This window comes from Pagrus pagrus (genome assembly GCF_965226575.1).
Source record: "Pagrus pagrus genome assembly, chromosome: 14".
Lineage (NCBI taxonomy): Eukaryota > Metazoa > Chordata > Actinopteri > Spariformes > Sparidae > Pagrus > Pagrus pagrus.
The window spans coordinates 27,680,302-27,692,483 of NC_140198.1; the positions used below are offsets into that span (position 1 = coordinate 27,680,302).

General features: G+C 38.6%; 1 protein-coding gene across 3 annotated transcripts in view; it reads left to right on the top strand.

The window, feature by feature from the left end:
- The window catches only part of opcml (opioid binding protein/cell adhesion molecule-like), a 405,678-nt gene that overhangs the window by 310,128 nt on the left and 83,368 nt on the right, over positions 1 to 12,182 (top strand). For all 3 annotated transcript variants that reach the window (XM_084373546.1, XM_084373545.1, XM_084373547.1), the window contains one exon: positions 3,921 to 4,046. In XM_084373546.1, the coding sequence (XP_084229672.1) occupies positions 3,921 to 4,046 (126 nt within the window). The remainder of the gene's footprint in view (positions 1 to 3,920; positions 4,047 to 12,182) is intronic.

The following is a 12,182-nucleotide window of genomic DNA, read 5'->3' on the forward strand; positions in this document are numbered from 1 at the left end:
ATTAGCTACAGCCAGTCAAACGATAGCATGGTGTTACATCATTCCTGTTCGGCTCCCGGACCGTGGTCGGGAAGCACAGGGGAGATGATTTCTTCCAGGGCCGAACTTTATGTTTACCTTCGGGGTGAACCCCCTTTCACGTGTTAAGCTGGTGGGGAAATAATACCAGGGAGCTTTGCTGTATCTGAGGAGCCGTCGCCTTTATTCAGCCAAACTGCAGCCTATATTGAACACTTTATTGCTGCTGTCGCTGCTGCTGCTACTGCTTTCGCTTCTCCTTCCCCTCCCATTCATTCACTGTCCGCACGTACGCACGCTCCCTCACTCTCGCTCGCCCACTCACACCTTACGCACCTTGTATATGTCCAACTGTTCGGAAATAGTTTAAGACACTTCATTGTTCAGAGAAGACTATGGACATGGCTGTTTATTTTTTTGTTTGTTTTGTTGTGAACTTGAATGTCATCTTCTGTGAAGAAGACTGCAGTTACAAAAGAGAAACTAGATGGCAGGTTATTTTGTTTAAGTTTCCAATTGACTGAAGATGTAAGTTATTGTTACATTATGTTGTTAATAAATGTTTTAAATTTGACAATGTAGTGTGGTACATTGCTAACAAAGGTCAGATATATTGCATAAAAGTCTAGTCTAAAAATGGCAGCAACCTGTGCTTTAAAAAAAATAAATGTAAAAATCGAGAATCGAACCGAACCGTGACCTTAGAATCGAAAATTGAATCGAATCGAGGATTTGGAGAATCATGACACCCCTAATAATAACGGATTAGCAGAGCTTTATTGCTGGCTTCCCTTCAATGATACTGCAGGGAGGTACACAAAGCAGATCGAGCCAGGCAGGAAGTCAGAGACAGGAGAAACATAGTGTTGGTCAATTTTCAAATTAAAACATCTTGTGCAGACTGAGCGATCTACAGCACAATGAAGTCGTAAATAACAATAAACACAATTAAAACAAAAATAAAAGCTGTATCTCCATAGCCAAGGTAGAAGCACACAAATGAATGAAACACTATGAAATAAACACAATCTGAGCAAATCAGCAACTCAACAATATCAGGGAGGCACAATACTCTGCCAAAAGTTAAGTGACCTCTGCCCCATGGATGTTACAAAAAATCAGTTTTGCATAAAAATATTCTACAACTGTTTATGTTATCCCTTCTTTAACTTTAACCAAATCAATTTCCAACAGTTTACAGATAAAAGAAAGAGGGAAAAAAGTGAATTTCTTTCATTAGTGAAGAAGAAGAAGGTTGATGATAACCAGTTCGCAGTTTGGGTTTGTGTACTTTGTATTTACAATTTATGTGCAGCACAACACACGATTTTATAGATGCTGTTTCTAAAACCATGTATTTGCTTCTGTCCAGCAGGTTTATTTGCTGGGATGAAGGCAATGTAGTCTCCTTGCATTAAAAGTGGTTACTATTAACTCAGCAAATCAGCTCTTATGGAATAATTGTTGTGTGTAATTGTCTTTCCCATAAAACATTTTATGTTGTGATCACTTCTTTTTGTGTAATCCAGTTTAATGAATAGGTACATCGCCACTGTGTAAATGTCTTGAGAAGAAATAGTGCAGTAGTTATAAGTAATTGCACTTAGGACTGAATACGATTTCATTTTAGCTAAAAAAATAAATACAGTTATGATGCTGCCAGGGGAAGGAAACACAGTGGAATAAATATAAAACTTGGGATAGGGCTTAATCAGTTTAGCTAAATGATGTGAGTGAGTGGTATCACACTGGTTATTAATATTCCATAAACTAGGTTCCATGACAACAGCAAGCTTTTGTGTGGTATTTAGAGAACCAGGCTGCACACTCAGTGTCCTTAATCAACCATTTGGGCTGGCTGTAACAATGCATGCTAATTAAATCGGTAAATTCAAAGGTCAATGGGATGCAAAGTAGCATGCCACTCCAGCTTTGATCCCCTGGCACAGACCGCACATTATGGCAATGTTATTCATTACTGTTAATTTATACTGATATGAAAATGTGAAAAAATTCAGACTTCCTGCTGTATTTTTTTTTTCTATGATTATTTAATTATATTTGACATATTACTTGAGTTATATTACTGTGTTTTACCATGTGGTTTATATTATTCAAAAACAGATTAATTTAGAAAATGAGCTTTGTTAATCACATTAAATGCAATGTAATCTGAAACTAAAACTCTAACGTTCTAATTACAGAGTTATGCGACCAATTGACAACAAGAGAACAGTAGCTTATTAGTCCTGAAGGAAACCTTGACAACATCAGATTTAATCTGTAATTGGAAATTACAGATTAAATCTGAAATATTCCATTTAGGAAAGGTAGGTTTACGGTGAACGTACAGACGAGTAGTAGTGCTCATTGATTTTGTGCATAAAGCAGTTCAAGCCAGTACCTTACCTTCTGCTGATAGTGTGTGGCAGGAATGAGTCCTAAGTAAGTTAGCATTTTTGCACTTCCCGTTCCCTCATGGGTTTTTTGGAATGGGTATGGGTAGTATCAGAAGACTAGGCCACCGGGGGCCTGGGCCTAAATGCCAGTAAAGAGTCACAACACAAGGATGAATTTGCAAAACCATGCATTTATTGAGCGCATTTACTGCAGTTCAGATATAGAGTATAAAAATTTGCCCAAGGGAACTAAAATAATGTAAGTACGCACATAAAATAAACCCTTTAAAGTCTTTAGAGTCCAGCTTTTCTTTGTTAAGTTGGTGGATTGATTGTTGGGGCAAATCTGTGTGTACATTTTTAACCTTCCTTGGACAGATAAAGATACACACCATGAAGTAGCGAAGGAAGTCCATTCTTAGAAGATAACAGTCTTTACAATCCCTCTCAAGGACCTGTAGGTTGGCTCACCATCCGGTTAACTCGAATCTGTCTTCTTCAATGGGTGTGTTGATTGAGAAATCCACCTTTTACCAAAACCTGACTCCTGAACAGTTTGAATATCTGCACCCTCATGCAGGACAGTGGAGTTGAATGTAAACCCACATGTACGTTCACAGCATACATAGTGTCTGGGCAATATCTCCAAAGCATGAGCAGCAAGATGGCCGACAGCAAAAAGACAGACCCTAGATCAGCCAGCAAAGAAACGCTGGGAGCCTCACCTGATTGGTTAGACTATGATACAGCAGCATAAAATTAGCCCATCTTAGTGTCAATCAAAATAACTGGTGTCAATACAATACCTAGCCTTGGCTACATTAGCCTACTAAAATATGTAATCCCTGCAGCACACTTTTGCTTTTTTGGCAGTGTTGTGTGTGTGTGTGAGAGAGAGAGAGAGAGAGAGAGAGAGAGAGAGAGAGGCAACCCAAGGGTCAAAATAAGATTTCTTTTATTAAACAGTTGTTTATTTTTTTATTAACAAACAAACCTAACCTTTCTTTTTGATAGGTAAAACTACAGTAAAATATGATACTGAACTACAATGAACTAGAAAAGCAAATTAGACTTTTACTCAATGGAAGTCTGTCTCATCCATTGCGCCAATGTTTTTACAGTTCAAGATAACTTCTGACCCTAGATTTGAGGCGACAATCTCACAGGATACACTTAATCAAGAGCTCAGACTCACACACATGCACAGATTAAGCTGGTCCAGTCAGAGAGATGGGACTACAGTATGTCTTACTCCAAATCAGACTGATGCTTGTCTAATGAGCAGTGTGGCAAGGACACATGATTAAGAAAATTAATCATGCATAACACCACGGCGAGCAAGAGAATTGTCTAATTTGTCAGCTAATTTCATGCCAAGAGTCCCTAACCTGGGGTTATTTTTAACCTCATCACTGTTCTGATTATGTGGAATAGTGAGCCCTTTGCTCACATGTCTTTAATTAAGCTAAAAATGTCAATCATGATTTTCTGTTCTCCCCTCAGTACCTGCCAGGATCACTAACATATCGAAGAACATCACAGTGAATGAGGGCAGCAACGTCAATCTTATGTGCCTGGCGGTTGGTCGACCCGAAGCCAACGTAATGTGGAAGCATCACTCACCAAGAGGTAATCCATAAGTTTTTTTTTTCAGTAATTAATTTATTATTTTATTCTTAAAGTTGTCTTTTATGTTAAGACTATAGATAGAGAAGTGTCCCATCTAGAAGTTTTGGTGTTTAGGTTTGTATAAGCAGAGAAATAAGATGAAGAGCAAAATCCTGTAGATTTGTTGACTGAGGATTTCTTTGTGCACTTAGTTACTATAAACAGGATTGCAATCTCTGATTACTTTTAGGGGGCACAAATGTGACTAGCTGTCAAGTGCAGCTTGGATTTGTGAGTCAGTAAGGAAGGCACATAATCAGATGTTAATGCAAAAATAACACTGTAAGATGCACCTTACTGCCACCATTGCTGCTGCACCTTCAGTCAGTCAATCAGTAGCCTTCACTTTGATCACTTTTATTGCTGTTTTTATACCTTTTGCGTTGTTGCTATTTATGTTTACACTTACTGTATTTGCACAACCACAATACACCCTTGTTGCCTTCACATTCTGTAATTACATTTGTGTCTCATGTACGTACAGTACATGTATAGATAGTATATACACACGCACCTTATCCCTGCTGTCCTATATTTTTATTCTGCATAGTTGTTGATTTTTTGATTGATGTAGTATTATTATTATTATTATTATTATTATTGTTGTTGTTATTATTATTATCATATACATTTTATTTACTAATTACTATTTACCATTTATATAGTGCAGTCTCTAAGCAGGAGAATTTCAGATAAGTGTACTTGTACAATCGGATAACTATAACTTAACAAATATTTTATTGTGTGCATTATGATGCAATCACTCGATAAAATCATTGCCTCAACTCTGTAATATGGATTTTTTTATAAAGTTTCCATCATTTTCTTTTGCAACTGTCAAAGGTAATTCAGAAATTCCACAAAACAAATGTGTCAGGCAAAGCTGCAACAGCATTACCTCAGTGTAAAGGTGACTGAACCGGCCCTCCTACACACACGGCCTGATGTCAACATTCCCACACAATACACACCTCCAACACTTGCTTCACATGAATATTCGCCTACGTGCAGAACAGCCATTTACCAGTGCGATGTGAATCTGTAGCTTTCGTGTTAACATACTGTAGCCACAAGAGGATTTATGATGAATAATGTCAAGCTTTAATCTATTGACAAAGACCTTGCTTTCTTTTTAACTTGGTGGATTGAAGGGCTTGAAGCTACACAACCTGTGGCCTGACAGGACTCAAATACAATCAAGCATGATTTGGCTGAAGGCCACAGTCGGTTTGGTCAGTTCTGTTGTGTTGGCACCTCACAGTCTGAAGGAGAGGAAAGAAGCTTTGTGTGTGTGCATGCATGTGTGTTCTGTGTTCTAATTGCGTCGGCTCTGTGCTTCCCACTGAGCATTCAGCGGTGTGAGTCATGTGCAGCTTCTCTATAGGATCAGATGTTCAGCCTCCAACATGACATGAATTCTTACAGCCCAGCTGTTCCTCTCCCTCCCTATTATCTAGAGCCAGCAGAATCTGGTTCTCGCAGCCCAGTGGCCCTCTACCACCTCAGCCATCCACATTTCCATCACTTCCATTACTGGTTCCTCTGTATTTACTCTGAATATCATGATTTCACACAAATGATTTGTTTGAAGTGTGACTTGTAATCACATTCAAAAGGGGCAACTTTAATGACTGACACAAACCCACCAGACAGATGGTGCCATTTACACTGACTGTATACTTAGTAACACCCCTTTTGGTCTAAGTTTAATTTTATGTTTCTGATATAGAGAGAATTTGGATTTTTATTAAAACCGCAAGCTGCCTCAAGATGTGTGAGAGGCCTGGATTATGGTACTGTTTTTTTTAAAGCAAGCACAAAACAATCACTGCTAGTTTGCTCATGTCTCAATGGCTAGCAGATCTAATGTTACATTGTTATTGCTGATTTTTGCCCAGATTTCATTGTTTCAGTGCTGCATTTTCCCCTTTTGGTGGCATATGATGCCCAAAATCCGGCAGTGAAATTGCTGCACTTGGTATTGTTCCTCTAATATCAGTGCAGACTGGCACAGCATGAGTTGTTAATGTTAGCCAGAGGTGGGGAGAGTAGCCAAAAACTGTACTCAGGTAAAAGTACTGTTACTTTTCATAAACAGTTACTCAAGCAGTGGTCATCAAATTAACTACTTGAGCAAAAGTACAAAAGTACTAACTGAAACAGTTATTTGAGTAGTGAGTAACTTAAAAAAAAAAAAGGAGAAAAACGTTTGTCTTTTCCCCAAGTCTTATTTTAATCCAACACATTTATGGAGTTATGCACGTAGCACAGTAGGCTATACCATTACAATTACCATATTATACTATTACAGTAAGTCGATTACCAAGATGCAGGGTGGAGAATAAAGTGGAAAGTATGATATGAAACATGAGTCAAAAAATGTATTCGTTCATCATCTGTAAACGCTTATCCTTTGCAGAATTGCGGGGGGGGAGGGCGAGCAAAAAATGACTTCTGGTAAAAAACAAAACTAACTAACCAATCCAGTAAAGTAATCAACAGTAGCCTGACTACTCATTGGTTTGTCAGACAATTTCCACCATAAATAGGCAGAAAACTGCCTTGAATAGACTATCCCCTGTATTTCACCATGTCAGCATAACTGAGGGAATGATTTAATACAGTAACTTGTTTATATGTTTGAAAACTGCTCAGTAAGTAGCTGCAGCTACAGTGAGGACTAAACTGTGTCCATGTTTCAGAGTAACTCTGAATGTTTGTCAAAGTTACTGATTAAATGCCTTTTTAAAATGCTGCAGAGAATATTGTACAACTTGTATTGCGATCTATCAACACCATAATAAACTTGTATTTGTAATGTAAATGTAAATGTATTTTTTGTTGACAGTCATTATTTACCACCTAAGTAAAGGATTATTAGCAAAAGTCTTTCACATCTTCATAGTCAGGATTCTAAATGAATCAGTTTTAACACTTCTAAATGCAAGTAGTTTTATTATTAACCACTGAAATTACATAAAACGTTTGTGAAAGAACATGTTAAATGTATTTATACAATAGGAGCCTCAGTACTAAAATCACCAAAACTCTCCTTAAAAATAAAACACCTGAATCATAAAAATCATCAAATGAAAATTGTGTATATGCACAAAGGAGCAGCTTACACATAAGTCATAGTTTTGACTTATGTGTAGGGTTGTCACGATACTAAAATTTTCAACTCGATACCGATACTCAGGAAAATATTCGATACTCGATACCATTTTCGATACCACAAGGATAAAAAAAAAAGACCACAAAATTTAAAAGAAATATTATATAATATTACTATTTTAATATTATATTAACAAGAAAAATGCAAAAATAACCTCTGTTACAACATGTAACAATTAACAGAACCACACGTTAAATATTCTGGGGACTTGGCATCATATTTTCGTTGTTGGTCAAACACAGATACAGTAGGTCACACACAGGTAGAGTTGGCTGTGTGTGTTGCTGTTTGGTTGCAGGTCGACTTTTCTCTGCTTCATTCTGGGACTTTAACAGAGAAAATAACACTTTTCAGTCACCAACATCTATGTAAACTTAGTATACTGACACTGTGTCTATTAACGTAATATGGGCATGCCTGATTTATTTATTTTTTTTTTTCGTTGTTTCTAATCATTAACGTGATGTCAGCCTTTAATCGCTAGCTGCGGCTAATGGCTAATAATAACACGGCCAACATTAATGCGGGCCACCGGCCACGATAACATCGGTAATAAGTTTGAAACGAAAGACACTAACTTGTCGAAATTCACTGTGAAGGCCAGGAAGTATTACTTGACTTGGTCGCCACCGCCTTTGTAGCAGTGTTTGCACACAGGCTTATCTACGTCCTTCGGCTTTCCGTGTTCGTTAGACTCGAAGGCAAAATACCTCCAAACACTTTTCCCTCTTTCATTTTCAACCAAAACTGGTTGATTTGGCCCTCCTGCAGCAGCACTGGCCATGCTCTGTTGTTATTATGCACGTCACGGTGAGGGGGAGGGTGCCGCTGCTGTGCGTGTGAAGGCAGAGAGGGAGAAGGACGCATCGTCGACGGCTCGGCGTCGGGGAGGGGAGGGGTGCCGGGGGGGGGGTAAAAGTATCGATACTTTTGAAAATGAGTATCGTATCCGGATACAACATTTTAGTATCGATACTTTTTTGAATTTCGATACTTTTGACAACCCTACTTATGTGTAAGCTGTTCAGATCATGTCCTCCATTGAGGTGAAGGACTTCTGGTATACTTAAGTGCCAGCTAATAATGGAGCTTTCAGGTTACAGTGGACATCCAGATGCTTTGTCTTGTGGATACCAAGACTTTCATGATGTTGTTGGCTGCTGTTATGTCTTCAGGTTGTCACTTGACTGAGGATTGACACCTGACTAGGGATGGGTACCTTTCACATTTGAACCGATACGGTACCGACACTCGGTACCTGCGAATCGGTACCGGTATATATCGGTACCTGTTTTCGGTACTTTTTTGCGTATATGTGTGGTAATTAAAGTTATTTTGTATATTAAAATTTTTTTTTAAACTTCTGAATTTTTAATATTTATTTCTCAATAACATCAAGGAACTCCAACATAAAACTTAAGAGAACTTGAGAAAAATGTATGTGGGGGAAAGTAAATAACTTAAAAATAAATAGTGAAAATAAATGACTCTATAACATTTTTCACATTAGAAACTAAAACAAACCACCCATTCAAGAACTATACCACACATCTTTAACATTTCTTTTTAAGGAACACGAGCATATCTACTTTATCTGGCAAGAGCCGAGCCCGTTCCATGCTGACTGTGTCCCCAGCTGTGTCTCCTTAGCCTTTGTGAATGGAGTCACCGTTGCAGCTCTCACTGTAACTGAGGGGCGGGTAGAGAATAGGGCAGACGGACCTGTAGATCAGCATAAGAGTGTAACATTACGTTACGTGGAACCGAGCCGATCATAACAACAAATGCTAATCAAATTGCAAAGTCACTTTAGCTCATTATTTAGCCTACCTGGAGCCGACGAACTTGATGATGATGCCTCGCTAATTGAGTCGTGATCGTAGGCGTCGTCATCGATTTTTGGCGGCGGATCTTCTCCCGTGATGCTGGCTGCAGGTGATGAGCCACCGGCTGCTACGGTGCCTGCTGTGGGAGTCGTAGTGGCCTGCGTTTTAAAGCTCTCGAAAACGATGCTCTTCTGCGTCCACTGCCGTCGCCGCGACTTCCGCTCTAACTGACGCCCGTGCGTTCAGGTACCGAAATGTGGTACCGATTGACGTGAATCAATACTCGGTACTTCGGGGGGAATTCGGTCGGTACCAACAAAAGTCTGAATTCGGTACCCATCCCTACACCTGACAAGCAATAACTTCATCCTCTGTGTCTGCCACACCTAAACTTCATCACATCACTTCAAACCTACTCATTTTCAAACTCTTCCTATTCCTTTATAAATTCACATAGAAACTCATTAATTAATTTGACTTTCTTAACATTCATACTTTTTACACAGTCACAGTTCAAAAATACATTATTTTTACATTGGTGTGTATGGGACGGACTGTTGACAGTCTGAGTGGAGTCAACTGACTGAGTGGAGAGGAGCTTACATTCATTTAAAACTCACACCCATTCCCACAATGTTCACTCCACCGACGGATTTAAACATCGGCTTGTGGAAAAAATTGTGCTGGCCTCAACCATATAGCTCTAGAAGCAATCCAACTAATACTTTTGGCTTGGTGGGCTTTTAAATGACAGGAGTGCAAACCTAAAACCTCTATAATGGCAACTGATAACAATTTGGCAAGGACAGCGACAGATTTGTCAATGAGTAGCGGTTTGACACACACACACACACAGTATTTTTTCTTTGTATCCCTTATTTCTTTACTTTTCCAACATTTTATACTAAATTTAATTTATTATCTGCTCATTCATTCTTAAAGCCAGAAACTCCATTTAAATATCAATGTTCCCCATCTTTAATATATTATGAAATGTGTTCAACTTTTGAGTCCCATTCATAGTAATTGACTCTTTCTCGCAAATTCAAGCCAACAATACACATTAGGTCCCAGCCTTTAATATATTTTGAATCCTTAATTCTTATCCCACTATCATCACTCTTCATACTCTTCAGATGTGACTTTAAATATACTAAAGCCCGAAATTCAGTTTTGTCATATATTCTTGGCATTATTTAAACTTTTTACAGCCATTTTTGCGTCAGCTTTTAAACAGCTATCATTCACAACGGCAAGTCCTTCAGAATTTGCCTCCTCTAGTATTATTACTATACACTACTACTAATGAAGTTTCTTGTTACATTCTTTCTTTCACATTATGATTTGGCAAATAAATCAGGAAAATCTTGTATAAAACAGATCATGTCTCTTCCGTCAAAAAGTAAATATAAATAGTGTCCACATGTTACAGTGTCCTTAAAGTTCAATCATTCCAGTACAGATGTCTCAGTTCCCATCACAATCAGGTGTGAGCCTCCCATATCCAGGTCTGTCCAATCACATGAAGACAATAAGACAACAGAAGTGGTTAAATGATTTATTTAGTAGACAATGCTGTGCCTTTGATGTTTCATCATTGTATATTAAATACAGTTTGTGTTACTTCTTTACTGAGACCTGAAGAAGACCACAATGATAAAACATTATATCAGCCATGTCCACATGAAGAAAAGCTTTTTTGTGTGCATGATTTGGTCTCTACTTTTCTGTAGTTAAATGCATGGCACTCTGTGCTCATTAGCTTTAATATTTACATTAGGGCAGAAAGCAGGAACAATAGCAGTAGTTTTGAAGCACGATATACTGTGTGTATATATTATTAAACTTATTACCACAACAGACACACTTACAGATATCTGTCAGCAATGGGTTGTCTAATGTTCTACTGATTTCATACAACTGCAGTCCACTGCGCTGTACACTGTTAATTCATCTGTAAATATTGAGGTGTGACTGGTAGGATCAATTACAGACCACCAGCAGACCTGGGACCAGCTGACCACCTGCTGCTTAACGGAATGTGCATGACACAAAGAATTAAATTACAAAAGTAGCATCACCGGACAGATGTTTAAAATAGACCTATAGTGTACATTTTAAAAGCATTCAAACACAGAACACACAAACTCCATGATCCTCTGTATTTACCACCTGCCCTCTTACAAATGGTGCAGATAATGTTGTCTATTTCTTCCAACTTTTTACGCCACAATAGTGTGCATGGTGAGCCCGTGGTTAGTGCTTGAATGCAGTGGCGAAAAGCACTGAAGCACTGGCCGCCTCCTGTCAGCGCCCAGAAGTAGTTGGGGTGTACAGACAGAGAGTGCTGCAGACCAGCGCAGAAGTACTGGCCAGCTCGCAATCTGTATCTATCATTTCAGCGTCTGTCTGTGATCTTCGTTTAACATATTTATTCCTGAGCTGGGCACACAAACACATACACAGCATCTAAAGGCTATATGTTATAAATTCATGAAATTTATATTAAAGATCAGTTCTATCTGTGATTAGAAGAGAGTAGAGGAGGAGCAGAATTGACCAGCGCAGAGAAATGCCTGCACGCCGCCTATCTAGTGGGGCTCTGTGCTAAAGTTATCAGGTCAAATTATTACATTTATGAGTAGTGCAGTAGTGCCTTTCGCTGAAGAGTTGAGTCTCGTGTCCACATAGGATATTTATTTTTCACACAGAAATCACTGGCAGCGTGCTGGCTGGGATTAAGTGTTTGTGCTGTGGGAGAAAAAAAAACTGCACATGATTAAAAACGCAGTGAAGCTCTCACTGTCACTGTGGCGAAACCTTAGAGTTGCATGATATAAATTTAGATTTAATTAAGCTGTATTGTCAAAATATCTTATAGGTCATACCAAATTAGCTTATTCAATATCCTGTTAATTAATTTATTTATTTTGCATATTTCTCACCGGATGTTTGGCTGTTGATAATTTCATCTGCTGGACCCGATACCGGCAAAACGCCAGCATTTACCGTAGAGTAAACCTTGGTGTGACGGTCTTGACGGGTTGTCCCTTTTCATGGGAGAAAATTTTAACCACTGCCCCTTGTAATTCTGTT